The following is a 17303-nucleotide window of genomic DNA, read 5'->3' as shown; positions in this document are numbered from 1 at the left end:
GGGGGGAGCGGTGGGTCAGGAAGAGCTGCCTGGGATGTTCCTGCATGCTCTGCTCAGGGAACAGGCAAAGGATGAGCTGCCTGGGGACACCAGATGTCCCTGACAGTGGGACTTTCTCAAACCAAGGTCCTCGTGTCCTGTCTCCTCTCCCAGGTGCCGTGTCCGGGTCATCGATACCTTTGGGACAGAGCCAGCGTACAATCACGAGGAGTACGCCACGCTGCGTGGCTACCGCACCAACTGGGGCTACTGGAACCTGCAGCCCACCCAGTTCATGACCATGTTCCGTGAGTGGGGGATGGGGGCACAGCGGTGCAGTTTCAGGGGCTCAGAGGCACCGCAGAAGCTGGTCTGACCTCCTTCGGGAGGTGATGCACAGGCAGTGACATCCTCCCTGGCTCCGCTCCTGCTTCCCCTGCCTGCTCGCTGCCTGCAAGGAGCTCCCAAATCTGTTTGGCCATTTTCTGGGCTATAGAAATGATCCAAGGAGGGAGACGCTCCCTCCTCTGCGATGGGTTGCTGGCTCCAGCCCAGTCAGGGCCGAACACAGGGCACAGCCAGGAGCTTCCAGCCCCTGGGAGGGGAGTCGTGGGGTGGTTTTGGTTGCAAAGCCTGGTTTTATTTCAGCTGGGGTTCTGAAGGTGAGAGGCAGCTCACTGATTCGGCGTGTGGCTTGGAAAAGGAGATGTGCTTGTCTGAAAGGAGCTTGGTGACCCACTGGGCGCTGGGTGACTCAAAGGCTGCTTTTTCCTGGCTGGATAAAGCCCATTTAGAGCCTTAAAAATGCTTTACTTTTTAAAGAGTAGCTTGAGCGAGTTCCAAAGCCTGTATTTTATGAGCTGCTTGTATAGGGATTCATGTCATTTTTCCTCCAAGCTCCAGCAAGGATCTGGAGCTGGGCTCATCTCAGCCCCCGTGCTGCAGTGGGGCTGCAGCCTCAACCCTGCTGAGGTTCCAGAAAACATCTGTCCAGCCACGTGTCTTCTCCCCTTGGTGTCCGCAGCTCACACCCCCGACAACTCCTTCATGGGCTTTGTGTCGGAGGAGCTCAACAAGACAGAGAGGCAATTCATCAAATCCAACAAAGTGAGCAGCATGGCGGTGGTGTACGGGAAGGAGGCCAGCATCTGGAAGGTGGGTGTCCTCGGCACTGCGGGGAGCCCCCGGGTGGGCAGGGGCAGTCCTGGGCAGAGCTGTGAGGCTCTTACCCCAGTTTTTACGGTGCAGATCTCAGTGCGTTTGCAGAGAAGCATCCTTGCCCTGTTCATAGAGGGGAAGCTGAGGCTGCTGCCATGATGTGACATGTCCAGTGCCTCTGAGCAAACGGGGTAGAGGGTGGTGAGACCCCGGCCCCTGCTCTTTGCTCTAGGTGATGCTTCCTCCCCACAGGCTGCTTAGACTGAGGATTTCATAGCAATGATTGTATCTAATTAATTATAATGATTAGATGATTTCCTGTGATACGATGGGAGTTGGTTTCTCTCTGCTTTCAAGTGCCCTGTGAAAGGGGTTGTGCTGTCCCCTGCCTGCCCCCACCTGTAGCGCCTCAGGGAGAGGGGTGGGCAGCTGCATGGGGGCAATACCCCCCCTGAAACATCTCCCCTGCATCTCTTGTAGCAGCCAGGGGATGTGTATACTCCCCCCGCCATCTTATCCAGAGCTAGCCAGCGGCTTTTCCTTCCAGGGCTTGAAAAAAGGAGCTAATTCTCACTGTCTCTTGATTTATTTTTTTTTCCCTTTGTGCACCGCCTGGGGCTGTTCCAGTTGCAGGTACTGTACCGCACCAGCTGCTGCTGGGCTTTACCTCTGTGCATCTTCTCATGAGAGAAAATGTTTTGCCGGAGTCGGCTGTGACTCATCACAGGCTCAGTCCTCCCGAGCTGCCAGGATCTTGTGGGTTGGTGCAGCCAGGGCTGTATCTCCTCTCCATCCCCACCTTCCCTGGTTAGCGGCTCTGCCTTCACAGGAATGCCTGCGGTGGGCCAGAATCCAGCCATGCCATCTCCTGTTCACTAGTGTTTGTGGCTTTTTCATCACCTCCCATGTCTGACAGCAAATCCCTCCAGCATCTGCCTAGCCAGGGGCTCTCTGAAAGACCTACTGAAACCCCACAACATCTCATTTTAGGGGAAATGCCACATCTTGTCTTCTTTTTCTATCATTCCCATGCCCTTTCTTACTCAGAAGTTTCAGCTGAACATAGGTTAATTTGGGAAGGCACTAAAGAGAGTTAAAACCTCAGAACGCACATTTCCCTCCGTCCTTAGTACTATGAATGTTTGTTCCTTTTAGCCAGAATTCACAAATATCATCAGTTTCCCAAAAACTGCATATTTGAGGTAATTTATTACCGGGTGAAGGGGCTAGGGCTGTTTCTTGCTAGTGGCTGTTCCTCAAGACCAGGCTGCCTGGGCATTTCTTCACGTCTTGTGCCACCCCATGTAATAAAACAAGGGGGAAGAGGGGCTTTTCCTCATCTTGAGTGATTTTGAGGTCTAGGAAGGAAGAGAACACCTCCGTATTCTGGAGCTGGGTGTTTATTTACAAGCCTTGGATCAAGTGCTGTCTCCAGAGCAGGATCCTTTTTTGACATTTAGAAACATTTCATTAAACCTACCTTCCCATATTTCTCATTTCCCACCCCTCTGAACCTCTCACCTCTGGCTCGCAACAGGACCTGAAGTTTTAATAAGCTGGGAAAAGCTGTTTTCATCAGGCTGTTCCCCAGCTTCCATGGGTCAAAGCAACTCACGGTGCCCAGATGCAGTGGTGGCGGGGGCCTCCCATGCCAGCCCCACCACCGTGCAGGGGGATCGGTCCCCCCAGGTGATGCTCGGTGGTGCCAGGCGCTACGCAGGGACTATAAACTGTGTTTCGCTCCCATCTCCCCAAGCCCGTTGTATTAGGGAATTGATGTCAAAACCGTGCTGATTTGGGTGTTAGTGGCACTGTGGCCAGGGTTTCACCCTGCAGCCTCAATCCCACCAAAAGCACTTGGGTTTAGCCTTAGAGAAGTCCAGGGATACGTGGCAGAGGGAAGAAATACAGTGTTCAGAGAGGCTTTAAGGTAACATAGGGAGTTTTTTCAAATTCCCCATTTATACCTCCTTACTCCCTCCCAGTCTTTGCTCTTTCAGGGCCTATTGCAGCACTGGAACAAGCTAAAAATGCAGTATCCAAAGGATGGTCCCTTTGTGGTTTTTCCAAGCAAAAAATTCTGCAGTAGAGGAATTGTTAAAATAAAAGGCTTCTTTGGAGAGCAAAAGGAGGAAAGCTTCCAAAAGAAGAAAACTGATGACCCCCTTAATTTTCCAAGTAGTGAAACAGGATTAAATTTAAGTGAGAAAATCCTGGGGACTTGTTACCTGGAATAAGAGGCCTTTAGCAAGCTCTGGTCTTTGGAAACTTCCCTCTGAACCTCTTGAAACCTTTAATTCATCAGCTCCAGAGTGGAAGTTGCCTGCAGAGACAGCAGGCAAGGCAGAGGCTTGAGGTGTTGATGTGCAGGGTGGTGGATCCCACCATCATCCAGGCTCACTGGGAGCCTGGGGTGGTCCAGGACATGTGTCCGAGGGATGTGGAGAGGGGGATGCGGGTTTGGGGAGCAGGGGGTGGGGGGGGGTTGCGGGCAGCTGCATCTCCTGGTGCTGTTCACACCCATGCCTTCGTCCCCAGGGCAAGGAAAAGTTCCTGACCATCCTCAACAAGTACATGGAGATCCATGGTACAGTTTATTATGAGACGCAGCGGCCGCCCGAGGTCCCAGCATTCGTGAAGAACCATGGGCTGCTGCCGCAGCACGAGTTCCAGCAGCTGCTGAGAAAGGCGAAGGTAGGTGAGGGCCAGACGGGGCGTCAGCAGACCCCGGCCTCTGCTAACCAGCCAGCAGTGAGGACTCAAACATAATTAAAGAAGGAGGTGGGGAGTGGGGAGAGGCGGTTATCTGCACTCCTCCCAGGCTGGCAGGCGCTATCAGCAGGGCTAATTAGCCAGGAGTAGAGCAGAGCACATAATTTCAAATCAAGATGTGTCTGATGAGTTTCTCCTTGCAGACTGCCCGCAGATGGAGCACAAAGTTTCCTCATTAATTCATTTATTGCTGAGCAGGGTGGGTCCCCCCTTCCCTCCACAGCTATGATAAAAATAAATGGGATTTGCAGAGGGAGTGTGCAGGGTGCAGGCACATCCCCGTCACCTTCAGCTGATGTCTGGGGGGGACGTTTTTGATTCACCAGCCCAAATGGCTTTGGCAAAGCAGTATTTCTCCATACAGGGCCAGTATGGTGGTCGTAGGCACCATGCGGGAACCTGCAGCTCCTGAACACCCCGTTGCTTTGCAGGGGTGGGCTGTGAGCCATGGAGCAGGGGGAGGTTTTAGCACATTTAAGCTATGGGGTGTTGAACTGCAAGGAGTTGCCTTAGAGGCTCGGTGTGCAGGGCCAGCGCGGCAGAGAGCGATGCTGGTGGGTTATTTGGGAGACTTTCGTATGGGCTTGGCCACGTTCACTCACCAGCTCACGGGCTTCTCCCTTGTAGCTCTTCATTGGCTTTGGGTTCCCCTACGAGGGTCCTGCCCCGCTGGAGGCCATCGCCAACGGCTGCGTTTTCCTGCAGGCACGTTTCAACCCCCCGCACAGCTCCCTCAACCACGAGTTCTTCCGTGGGAAGCCAACATCGAGAGAGGCAAGTCTGGCAGGAGGCGAGTGGATGGCCTGGATGGAGCCACTCCCTTTACACCAGGGTTCGGGACAGCCCGGGTGGAGCAGTAGCTAAATGGAGAGTTTTTTGGGTTTTTTGTGTGAAATCCCCTCCAAATGCAGAAGCGTGGGTACCTACAGACGGGGTCCCCTCTTCCATCCTCTCATCGTTTCCACCTGGAGCGCTTGGATGCAAGGGGACTTGCTGTGGGTTTGAGGTTGCAAAAGAGAAGGTGGTGCAGGAGACTTTTGCAGACCAAAACCCCCAGCTTCTTCCCCATCAGCCCAGATCCATGCACCCCCCATACCCTGCTCCCAAACTGGGGTGATGCTCCCCTGTTCATCCTTTTGTACACCCAGAGGGACACCAGGGCCTCTGTGGTGTGCAGGGGGGCAAAATCCCTCCCAGGCTTGCCTGTCACTGGGAATTCAATCTAAGTGAAGTAGGAACTCTTTAAAAGTTAAAGGGTTGAGAAAATAGCCTCTTTTATTATTAATAGAGTGGATAATGGAGTGCAACACTCACTCCTGCTGAGAAGGGCTTTGCTGGGGGACTCTGCGGCTCAGCCCTGCCACAGCCGAGCTCAGTGGCACCCATCATGGGGTGGGGGGCACTAGCCTGTCCTAGACCCCCATGTCTGTCCCATGCACCCCCCTAATCAGCTGCCAGTGTTAGCACCCATCCTGGGTGGGTGCTGTGATTGTGCTTTGGAGGCCGGAGTGAGGGCTGGGAAATGCCCCAGGGTGTTTATACACCAGGGGGAGGGAGGTGATCAAAACCAGTTGAGGAAAAAAATAGGAAAGGAGAGCAAGCTGGAGCATAAAATACAGAGCATGCACTGCTCTCCTCCTCCAGCTGGCAGGTTTTCAGGCCCCTCTGCACTGCTTCACAGTGCCCCCGAAACACCTCCTCTGCTCAGCATCCTCTCTTTTCCCTTCCTGAGAGGAGATCTGGGCTCTGGCTGCCTTGCAGCAGCGTGGGGCTGAAAAGGCAGCTCTGGGGCTGAAATCAAAGAAGTAGATCCCCAAAAATTGCCTGGTGAGGGGCGGGTGGCTGTGAGTATCAGTGCGTAGGGCTGCCTGTGGCATCAGGGTGATACAGCTTCCAGCGCCGCTTTCTCCTGGTGCCAGACTTTCCTGGCTTTCAGTGGTGATGGATTTTCTGTCTGCCTTGTTTCTGGATTTAGCAAACCTGGGAGACATGGTGCCTTCACAGACCTTGCTGGTTTGGTCTATTTTTGCCACTCCAGACCTGCAGATGGCTCGGGTCAAGGTTACATTGTACCTGTATTACAAAGGCAGAGATATTCAGGGCTATGGAGGCGATTTCAGTGTTGATGGGAATGGAGCATCCCAACCCAGCAGGAATTTTAGAGCATCAGCCTGAGGCTGGGGGGCAGCTGGCTTCAGAGGCAGGCTTTTTCCAGCATGTCCCTATGTGCAATGGGTTAAAACCCAACTGTGTGTCTGCGCCAGAGCCTGCTGCTTCTCTCTGCCATCATGGCTGTGAGCGGTACACAGCAGCCGTTCTGGCAGGGATTGCAAAAACCAGCTCCCGCTACTGTGTTTTAGGTGTCCTCCCAACACCCATATGCTGAAGACTTCATCGGGAAGCCGCACGTGTGGACTGTCGACTACAATAACTCCGAAGAGTTTGAAGCTGCTATCAAAACTATCGTGAGGACCCAGGTACGGCTCGGAGGTGGTGGTGGGGCTATGTCCCCACTACTGGGTTTGCAGGGATAGGTATCAGCAGTGGTTGCTGGTGCCTGGCTCTCCCTTTCAAGCATTGGTTGCTTTTCCTTCCTTGGTTCCCCTTTGAAATTATTTGCATGTGCAAGGCAGAAATCTTCCTCTCCTGCATCTTCGGGGGCATGCGTGCTCCCACCTTACTTTGGTACCAAGTGTGGTAGGTGCTTCCCTAGGGCAGAGCTGTGCCTTTGAGGGATCCCCCGGGAATCCTCCGGGCAGAGCCAGAGCAAGGGGAAGCTAAGATAAGGGAGATGAGGTTTGGGAGCAGGAGGGTGAGGTTGCTGGAGATGCACGGCACTGCTGGGACCTGGCATGAAGCAAGGATAAACCCGGAGAGCATCTCTATGCATGTACCCGGAGAGTTGCAGACCTGTGCACCTGCTGTTCCCACATTTCACTGTTTATCATTATCATTTGGATTGAGCAAATCAATAGGAGGAGCGCCAGGAGTTGCCTCTGTGAAGGATGAAGGGATGTAAGGAAGGAGGGGGATGCAGGGACCCCCTGGGAAGGCAGCGCTCCCGCTGCGCCTGCCCTGGAAAAGCTCCCTCATGAATATTTACCTCCTGCCCTGTGGCAGGAGCCTTTCAAGTTGTCCAAATTATTAAAGTCAATTTTCCTGGAGGGGAGGAAAGTGCTGATAGCCGTTTTGCGTGCAATTTGCTTCGCTTGGGATGAGCCGTCCCCTCGTGAGGATGGTGATGTGCTGTGAAACTGGGGCTCTGCATCAGGCTGTGGGTGTCTGGGGTTCGTGGTGCTGGGGGGGACTGGGGTGATGGTGGCCAGAGAGGTGTCATTCTTGCTTTTTCCTGCATTAGAGGCTGCAGAGGCTGGTGTCTGTCACAGTTTGGGGACTTTATTCAGCTGATGTGGCCATGCCATCTGCCTAGGTCTCACAGCTTATTGCCCCAGTGATTGCCGCAGTGATTCACCTTGTGCTGATTTTCTCTATGAGTTTGCAAAGACCAAACAAACCCAACTTACGAAAACAGTTGTTGTTTTGCACATTCATTCCCATATCTCCATTAAAATTAAATTAAAAATAATTACATCCCTGCTGCTGTGCTGCCGGGCCAGCTGTTAGTGCTTGACCCTCCACCATCTGAGCTGAAGAGATGGCAACACTGCAGGTGGGTGGCCGGGAGCTGCTGCTCTCTGTTTCAGGAGACAAAAAGAGATTTTCAGTTTTTCCAGAAAGGATAAAGAAAATAGTGAAGTCTGGTGCTGCCATGCTACTAAAAAAATTTAAAAATGATGGAGGATTAAAGGGTGGGGGAAAGGACTCTGCTGGCTCCTGAGCAGCTGTGCTGTGCTGCAGTGTCGACTGGATGTGGACCAGGTTGTTTAGATGCTTAACGATAATGTCTGGTTAAAAAGAAAAGAAGAAAAAAGGTTTTAGGAAAGGATTTGGTGGTGTGATAGGCACCATGCAGGAGGAACGGGTGTGGGGACCTGCCGTTCCCAGCACCAGGTGCTCGCCCAGTGCGTGCCACTGCTGTGCCGATTCCTGTTTTGCCCAAAGACAAGCTCCCGTCTCGGCTTTTCTCCCCGTTCCCACTCTTCATGTCGATGCAGCTGTGGTACGGTCACAACACATGCTACCTCCCTCCCTTAATTAACATTCCTTCAGTTGCTGAACAGCTGATGGAGGGCAGGGGAAGCAGAGCTGGAAGGAGGGTGCCCACACGCCAGCGCGGTCCGACAGCTGCCTGTGCGGCCAGGCTGCCATGGCCAGGCATCCCGGGGCAGCTGCTTTCTCTTCTCCATTCCAGCGTGACACCATGTATAGTCAGAGAAACTCTCTCTTATGGGTCCACAGGGTAGCTAAAGCTGCCACCCATCTTTGCGGGTCCAGGGACCCCACCCTGAGGTCCCCTCCCACGGAGCATCCCGACCGCTGCAATTAGCCTCGGCTGCTGGGAGGCTGAAGACTTAAATTTGTCTCAGATGATAAAACAAGGCGCTGACATCCCGCTTGCATTAAAAGCGTGCAGTCGTTCTGGAGCAAAGTTATTCCTTCCCACCAAGAGGCGTGCTGGTTTAATCTCCAACTCACCTCTCTGGGTTTTTTTAAAGATATTGTATAAATCCTCCTGAAGCAGAGCAGGGACTGTGAATAACTCACAGCAACTTTTTTTTTCCCCCTCCTTTTTTTCCCCTTTTTATCTTTTAAATAGAAAGGTCTGCTTTATTAGAGATGCTGTCAAGGCAATTAAGCTTAAAAATTGACCTACCTTACAGGTTTAAAAGCCTTATTATGGGCTTTGGCTTCAGGGATCCCTTGGTGTCTTGTCTTTAAAGTACTGTTTGTTACAGCAGGACTTGAAAACAAGGGCATTAGCAGGAGGAGCGGCAGAAAGCTGGTGGCTGGGCAGTTTAATGTGGCTGTTCCCAGCCAGGCACTGGAGCTCAGAGAAACTATTTTACTGATGCCTTTTTTTCCCCCAAAGTGAAAATGGGGTGTTTCATTATCAGAATATCTAAAAAATGTGTCTGTGTTTCAGAATAACCACCGTCAATTTATTTTTCCAGTCAAAACATTTCATTTCAACATTACTGGAATGAAATAGTATGTTTTTGTTTCCCATCTGCCTGCCTTTGTTTAAAAATACCCTGCCATTTTATTGAAAGGACGGCTTGTATCTGAAATGATGTATTTCCCTTTGCTTCACCAACCCAAACAGATTGCTGAACCTGAAACACAGCATTTTTCCTGGCCTTGATGGGTGGAAGCATTAGAAATTGAAAACTGACCTGAAAAGGATATTTCTTTTCTTTTTTTTTCTTTTCTTTGTTGTTGTTGTTGTTGTGCAACTGAAAAATCACTTATCCCACAGCTTTAGTTTTGCATCTTCCAGGCAAAAGTCAGGAAAACATTTTTGGGGATATGGGATATTGTGGGAAGCTGTGAGGTGTCTCCTTTGCTCTGCCTCTGCCAACAGCTTTTCCTGGCAGCAGCTGTGCCGTGCTGGGTGCTGGGATCCAGGGTCCGGGGTGCTGGGAACCCCTGAGAGCCTTTGGGAAGCTGCTTTTATCAACCCGGTAGTATTTCTGATACAGTCAAGCTGACAAACAAGCTTGCCTTGGCTTAGAGCATAGTGGCTCTGGGGAGTTTGCTGAGGCCTCAGCAATATTTTAGCATTATTTGCAGCTGCCCCAGCCTGCCCGCGGCTCCCTGGCCAGGTGGCTGCTGGCCTGGCTGTACAGCCGTCCTGGTGGACCTCCAGGTGGGATGTGCCATCCTTACAGCTACAGCCTTGCCCCAGCTCCAGCCCGGCTGGCAGAGCTTCCTTTGGTGTGTTTGGAGCCGGCCGGGTCTGCTGGCAGGGCTGGCTGCTGTCTATGTGCAAATAAAGCCGCTGAGATGCAGCCAGTGTCCTTCACCAACCTCGATGTGCTTGAAAGAAACTTCTTTCTGGAGAAGGATCTGAGTCATGGTTTACACATGGCTTGGGTTAGCAAAATCATAGAATCATTTATGTTGGAAAAGACCTCTGAAATTGTCAAGTCCAACTGTTAACCCAGCACTGCCAAGTCCATCACCATACCACATCCCTCAGCACTGCATCTGTGCATCTTCTGAGCATCTCCAGGGATGGGGACCCCACCGCCTCCCTGGGCAGCCTGTCCCAGTGCCTGGCCACCCTTCCAGTGAAGTTTTTCCTACTGTCCAGTCTAAACCTGCCCTGGCACAACCTGAGGCCGTTCCCTCTCGCCCTGTCGCTTGTTACCTGGGAGAAGAGGCCAACCCCCCCCCCCGCACCCCCCTGTCAGGCACCTGCAGAGAGCGATCAGGGCCCCCCTGAGCCCCCTCCTCTCCAGGCTGAGCCCCCCCAGCTCCCCCCTGAGCCCCCCCTCAGCCTGGTGCCCCAGCCCCTTCCCCAGCCCCCTGCCCGTCCCTGGACACGCTCCAGCCCCTCTGTGTCCCCCTGGCAGTGGGGGGCCAGAGCTGAGCCCAGGGCTCGGGGGGCGGCTGACTGGTGCCCAGCGCAGGGGGATGGGCACTGCCCCGGCTCTGCTGGCCACGCTGTTTCGGATGCCAGCCAGGGGCTGCTGGCCACCTTGGCCACCTGGGCACACAGATGGCTCATGCCCAGCCGGCTGTGAACCAGCACCCCCAGGCCCTTTCCCACTGGGCAGCTTCCCAGCCCCCTGCCCCCGGCCCGCAGCTGCCTGGGGCTGGTGTGACCCACGGGCAGGACCCAGCACGGAGCCCTGTTGACCCTCACGCACTTGGCCTCAGCCCATCGGTCCAGCCCGCCCAGACCCCCCTGCAGAGCCTCCTGCCCCCCTGCAGATCAGCACTCCCACCCCGCTTGGTGTCATCTGCGAACTGATGCCTACGAGTCCCTCCTCCAGATTGTTGATAAAGACATTCAACAGGGCTGGCCCCAGCACGGAGCCCTGGGGAACACCGCTGTGCCCGCCGCCAGCGGCTGTGACCCCATGCACCACCATGCCTTGGGCTCAGCTGTCCGGGCAGCTTTTTACCCACCCATGGAGCAGACCCATCCAAGCCACCCCCCAAGCCAGAAGAACTGTCCAAGCCTCACCCTGAGGAAAAGCCCTTGTGCACCCCTCCCTTGTCCTTTTGCAGGTGGCACCCGCTCCAGGTCACCCTGCAGCTGCTGGGGAAGGCTTTTGGCAAGCTGTGCCTCTGCCATTCATCCCCCCTTGGAGCAGTTTTGCGTTTCACTGCTGGCTTGCATCCCTGACCTGTTTGTAAGGAAAATTGAAATCATGGAATCACCAAACCCCTCCAGCTCAGAGATCAAATCCTGGCACAGTTGCACGGGGCCAAGACGCAAATTGTGTCCCCCAGGGAAAGGTGATGCCAGGAGGCTTGTCCTCATGATGGATTATGGCCATTAGCCACGGGTTAGAGATTGGAGAAGGAGAGAGGTTTGCAGGTACCACCATTTTCTTAGCCTTCACCTTTTTCATCTATTGTCAAAAATAGTCCTTGCACAAGCAATTTAATAGACCCAATATTCTGATGTAGTGAAGGGAGAAGGCTTCATTATATTAAAGTCAAACATACAGGAATATAATGGAAAATTATACATTTCAGACTATGCTTGAAAGAGCGGCGTATTAAACATCACAGCGAAAATAGCTGGTTAAAATGTTCCCAGCCTGCTGTTACGTGCTGGTAGAGAATGGCATTATTTTTCTACTTACTTGTCTGAGGACGTTTGGATTTTTTTTTTTTCCTTTCTTTTCCTTTTGAGCGAGGGAGACTTACTGCTCTTTTCAGCTCTGGGATTCCTGCTGGAGATTATAAAACCAGGGCTCTTATGGAGGTATCCCCATGGGGCATCAGTAACTCCCCATTTGGCTGGTGGAGAGCTCTGGTCCTGTGTTCCCCACTGATGCCTGGGGGAAAGGATGGCAAAGTTCCATCTTCACCGCCCCCTCTGCTCCCTCCCGTGGCATCCAGTGCATCGCTCCACTGGGCAGCGGGATGCTGTGGTCCCCACCTCAGAGCCCCCCTCCTCCTCCTCCCTCCCAGGGCTCTGGAGAGATCCTGAGCTCCCAGTGTGGGGAGTGGCATTAACGATACGGCTGTCAAGAGGAGGCCAAGCCTGTCAGATTTTAATTAAACAATTACCTTCTCAAAATTGGCATTTTCTGTCAGTCCTGGGTGCAGGAGCTGAACCCTAACGAGCTTGGGAAAGTGGAGCAGGGGGAAATGACAGCCTCTGGGGGAGCCCCCAGATGAGGGGGGCACATAGAGGTGTTGGGGCTGGAGGAGCGGGGGCTGCAGCCTCCTGATGCTCCTGGACCCCAGAGGGCTCCCAGGAGCCTGCGGGCAGGTGGGATTGTGCCCAGAACATCACCTCCAGCTACATGTGCCAGTACAAGGAGGTTTTCTGCCTCCACCTGGCTGTGGATGTGCTGCATCCCACTGGGTACCACAGCAGTATTTTGGGGGAAAGAGACTGTTTTACAGAATTACATCTGCACCATGCCTGGTGTGATGGGGTCCTGGGAAAAGCCCCCCCCGGCATTGCGGCCATGAAAGCAGTTGTAAGGTGAGACTGAGCACTGGTGGTGCTGAGCAAGGGGGGTTTGTCTCCCCCCTGAATGGGTGCCAGGCAGCACCCAGCACCCTGCCTGGCTCAGGCTCTGTGTGACCCAGATGGGCAGTTCTGCTCTGTGGAGGACTCTACCCCAGTTAACTGAGCACCCATCAGCGATTCAGAGCCAAGAATTGCTTGTCATTGTGTCAGCCCTGATTAGCGTGCACATCTGTAATTAGATGGAGCAGCTGTGATTTCCAGCCTGGCTGAGATCTCAGGTGGGGTATTTATGGCAGGGAGATGCTTAGAGTGATCTTCTCGGCAGAGTGAGCCTTTGAGCTTGGGTTTGATGGGTACTACAAAAGCAGCTAGCTGTTCTGGAGGCGCAGAGCTCAGAAAATGGAAGAAATGGTGTTTTCTGGATTAATTACCTTTAGGGTATTCTTGCTTATAATCCTTTTACATGAAGCTTTGCAGAGATGCACGGGGGGAAAGGGGGGGGGGGGGGGCGAGGACCAGACCCTTCCACGTGCCACCGTCTGCATCTCATGTAACATCTCTCTGGAAAAATAAGGGAGTATGGAAAAATCTGTCCTCCCAGGGCAGAAATTTCCTTTAAAAATTATTTGTTCCAGAAGAAGGGGGTGGATCAATGACATAGCCGTCCTGGCCATGCTCTTCCCCTGGGGAAAATCACTGTTGACTCTGGGGCAACAGCTGTGCGCTGGCACTGCTGGAGGGCAGTGAGCTCAGCTGCCTGCTTCTGCCTGCTTCTGCCTGCTTCTGCCTGCTCGCCCGGAACCTGTGCTCTCGGTGTGCCAGGGATATGCTTGTTTGGGGGATGCTGCTGAGTCGCTGTGTAGAGAAGGGGGTTTCCATGCCAGGACCCAAGGGTGGCTCTTGGGACAGGGAGATGTGACGTCAGGAAGAGAGCACTGGCAGAAATCTCCCGAAGACCTGCAGTGTTTTGTAACCCACACTAAAAATACACCATGGTTTAAGTGCCGCTGGCTCTGTAAAAATAGCAGTTATCAATGTGGGGGTGCAGCACCGGCATGTACATACGTGGGCATTAACATTTCCTCCATTCCAGTGTGTACCCGGCTGCTGCATCCCTGCCCTGTCCCAGCCTGTGCCGGCGGCAGCGGGGAGCACCAAGCCTCTGGGACTGGGCTTCCACCCCATCACAGCCATCTGCCCTGGGCAGCAAACCCTCAGTGAAGTGGCAGTGGGAGAAGAGTGATTTTTGTTCCTATGTTGTGCACAGCCAGTCCCAGCCCTGGGCTTTTCACCGGCCAGTTTGGTGGGTTGCAGTACCGGGGCAGCAAAGCCTGGACCTTCCTCTGAGCAAGCAGAGCCGTGCTGAGGTCAGAGCACACAGGAGCAGAGGAACAGAGGATGCTGGACCAGACCCAGGGCACCAACCAGGATTAGCCTGGCATCTTTACCAGTCTTAACTACACCCCTCTACTTTAAGATTACCCCCCAGCCCCTTGCCTGCATTTGCGGAGTGTTTCTTGGGCTGAAACAGTTCATACTTTAATTGGAAGTGACCTATTGCTTAAAAAACGATTTTATTTTATAACGTGCCAAAACCGAAGAAAAGTGAGACTAAAATGGAACAGGGTAACTTCATTGTCACCGATACATGGGATGAATCAAAATTAATCCTTCACCCTCTTTCTCTAGTGCTTTATGGCTTGTGAAGTTTTTCCAGCCCTACTTTTATGCTCTGCTTGCTTTGGTGGACAGACACGAGCCGTGGGCTTCGGTGGTTGGGGCACTGCTGTCCCAGGCCACCGGTCCCAGTGGGGGGACAAGGCTGTCCCTGCTTGCTGCCTGTGCTCTGCTCTTCCCCCTTCACAGGTGGACCCTTACCTGCCTTATGAGTACACCTGCGAGGGGATGCTGGAGCGAATCCACGCCTACATTCAGCACCAGGTTGGGGAGCATCCCTGTCCTCCCTGGGGGAGCATCCCTGTCCTGCCTGGGGAATCATCCCTGTCCTCCCTGGGGAGACGTCCCTGTCCTCCCTGGGGGAGCATCCCTGTCCTCCCTGGGGAACCGTCCCTGTTCTGCCATGAGTCTGTTCCTGTTCCTCTGGGTAAGTAACCACTGAGCCAGTGCAGCTCCCCAGCGTGGCACCCCGGGTCCCAGCCCTGTGCAGCTGGTGGCCTAATTGAAGAGAGCACCAGGAGATGGGGGCTGGGGGAGATTTGCCATGAACCAAAGACACAGGGGGGGTGGTTGCAAGTAGCTGGAGGTAATGAGTCTGGGTCAAGACCTTTCTGCTGCAGAAAGTAAGGTAGCGTTGGGAGAAGAGGGGGTTGATGCCTTCATCTTCCACAGCAGGGGATGCCATCTATGCATGCAGGTGACCTCAACCTGAGAAGCAAACTCAGCAGCCCAAGTGTCCTTCTGTCCCACCAGCACCCTCCCTTCTCCATCCCCAACATCTCACCCTGTCCCTCTGGACACTGACCCACTGTCTTTTCTCCCACCAGGATTTCTGCACCACGTCGTCTCCTCCACTGCCTCCCAAGGCCAAGAGTCCTGCTATGCAAAGCCCTCCGAGCCCACTGGCCCTGTCCCCCAATGCCACTCACCTGGTGTGGTCCCCCAGTGCCAGCTGGGACCCCCACGCCTGGCCCCCAGTGGGCTCGCTGCAGGTGTGGGTGTCGGAGACCCAGCACGCCTGCACTGAGACGTGCCGGCGGCACGGGCTGGTCTGTGAGCCCACCTTCTTCAGATTCCTCAACAAGAAGGAGGTGTTTCTCCAGTGAGTTGTGACCTTCACAGCAAGGTGGTGGTGGGGACCATCAGCTGGATGATCCCTTTGCTCCCCCCATCCCCAGCACCCATTTTCCTCATGTCCTCCTTGCTGAAATCCCATTGAGGTGCCTTCATGCACAAGGCAGTGCGGGCAGGGTGCTGCCGGAGAGCAGCCCGTTGCTTGCATGTGTTGGCCTTGACCAGCTTCACACTTCAGAAGGCAACAATAGCCTTTCCAGGCACGTTTCCATCTCTCCCTCACCCCGTTCCTCTCCACCTCCTCCGAGCTCTCTCCCTTTCTCTCTTTTTTTTATAATCTTTCTTTATAAAACTGCATTTTGAACACACAGCGGTGAAGTTTTAATAGAGTATAAATCTGCCACCAAGCTCCATGCTGCTCTATGGGCAATTAAAATGCGAGCATTACTATTGCTATTATGCTGGTCAGGCAGGTGCTGTGAATCCCAGTGACATTTTTATGCGATAAATTAGGGCTGGGGCTTGGATTTCACCCTCCCCTCCATGCCCCACTCCAGACTTTAAAATGAGCTTGTTCAGGGACTCACCAGTTGAGAGGGGTTGGTGGGAGGGCGATGCCAGCACTGCCTCTCTGTCTGCTGGCATGGGCATGGGTGGTAGGAGAGGGATGCTGAGATCCGCACTGGGCATTTCTGCTGCTCCTCGGGGCATTTGGTGATGCCCACCCCAGTTCTGCTGGCTGATCCAGGCTAGCAGGGGGCACGTGGGCATCTGTTGAACTGGTGTGCTTTTGTGTAGGGGATGTTAGCTGCTGTGGAAGGTGTCCATGAGAGTGGACAGGCTTGTTGGTCAGTGGGGGGATATAAAAGATTTGGGTGGATTTTTGTGCATGATTTCCTAAGCCATCCCTGGCCCACATGAGGGTCGGGGTGGTCTCTGGGCTGCAGGGCTGCGTTGCAAGAGTCACCGCTGCCTGCATGGTGTGTTGGGCTGGTAATAAGCCAGCCAGGGGGTGCCAAGCAGAGCACTTACGGTTCCTGGTGCAACCAGCAAAGATCTGCCCCAACGCTTAGGGAAGGAACCTCCCCGGGAAGGACAGAACAGCACTAAAAACCCTTCAGTGAAACCTCAGGCAGCCTCCTCACCTGAACTGACCCACCTTTGTCTTTGTTTCCAGGCTCAGCATCACCTGCGACAGCACCGAGTATGAGATGAACCATCTTTACCCAGCAGTGGCTGAGAACGTCCACGAGTGCTACCTCCAGAAGGAGCCACTGCTCTTCAGCTGCGCGGGCTACAACACCAAGTACCGGCGCCTCTGCCCATGCCGCGACTACCGCAAAGGACAAGTGGCTCTGTGCAGGGACTGCTTGTGACTTGGTGTGTGTGTGTCCCGTGTTTGCGACATGCAACGTGTAACGAGTGGCTTTCTCAAAGCTTCTGCAATAGCTGGAGGTGGGACAGGTCCCTCTTGGCGGGTGAGCCAGGGGTGTCGGACGCTGGGGGTTGTTTCATCCGCCAGTCAACTGTGAGTGACCATGTCCTGATGTTTGGTTTCATTTTCTTCTCGAGGAGCATCATCGGACCGCATCCGAACCCACCTGGACCTGGTGGCACTGGGGTGGGGTGGTGGGGAGGAGGGGGGGGGGCAGGGACACCCCTCTCCTCCTCTGGCAACAGGACAAGCCACCAGCAGACTGCAGTTTCAGGGTTTTCATCTTCTTCAAGCATCCTAGGTTGTTTTATTTATTGATTTATTTTTTTTTAACCCCCCCCATGACAAGTGGTAAATTAAAGGGGAAGCAACACCCAGCCTTTCTGTGGGAGTTATTGGGCAGAGCTGTGCTGGGGGGCACAGGGAGGCAGCCGGTGCCTGCCTTGGCTGTGGGGCTGGGGGGAGCCTGAGAAGAGTGGCTGGGCTGGAGGGACACAGTGGGGTCTGTCCCCCTGGTGTCCCCAGGAAGAGCCAGCAGGGGCTGGATGGCCCCCAGACTGTCCCTGGGAAGCGAGGGGCAGGATGGGGCTGGGGAGGGCTCCCAGGAGGGATGCTGGACCCCGCAGCGATGCTGCTGGCAGGGCA

General features: G+C 54.1%; 1 protein-coding gene across 3 annotated transcripts in view; it reads left to right on the top strand.

The window, feature by feature from the left end:
* Positions 1–17035, top strand: part of MGAT5B (alpha-1,6-mannosylglycoprotein 6-beta-N-acetylglucosaminyltransferase B) — a 70614-nt gene extending 53579 nt beyond the window's left edge. Inside the window, exons 10-17 of one of the 3 annotated variants that reach the window (XM_056326560.1) lie at positions 154–287; positions 1004–1140; positions 3676–3831; positions 4537–4683; positions 6270–6386; positions 14339–14413; positions 14977–15251; positions 16401–17035. In XM_056326560.1, the coding sequence (XP_056182535.1) occupies positions 154–287; positions 1004–1140; positions 3676–3831; positions 4537–4683; positions 6270–6386; positions 14339–14413; positions 14977–15251; positions 16401–16599 (1240 nt within the window). In that variant the 3' untranslated portion in view covers positions 16600–17035. Of the gene's footprint in view, positions 1–153; positions 288–1003; positions 1141–3675; positions 3832–4536; positions 4684–6269; positions 6387–14338; positions 14414–14976; positions 15276–16400 lie in introns of all 3 variants that reach the window. The other 2 variants (XM_056326561.1, XM_056326562.1) reach the window with 2 other exon arrangements.
* Positions 17036–17303: the final 268 nt, after the last annotated feature.

The sequence above is a fragment of the Falco biarmicus genome, chromosome 1, assembly GCF_023638135.1.
Source record: "Falco biarmicus isolate bFalBia1 chromosome 1, bFalBia1.pri, whole genome shotgun sequence".
NCBI classification, from domain to species: Eukaryota; Metazoa; Chordata; class Aves; order Falconiformes; family Falconidae; genus Falco; species Falco biarmicus.
This window is presented reverse-complemented; position numbering and strand designations above follow the sequence as displayed.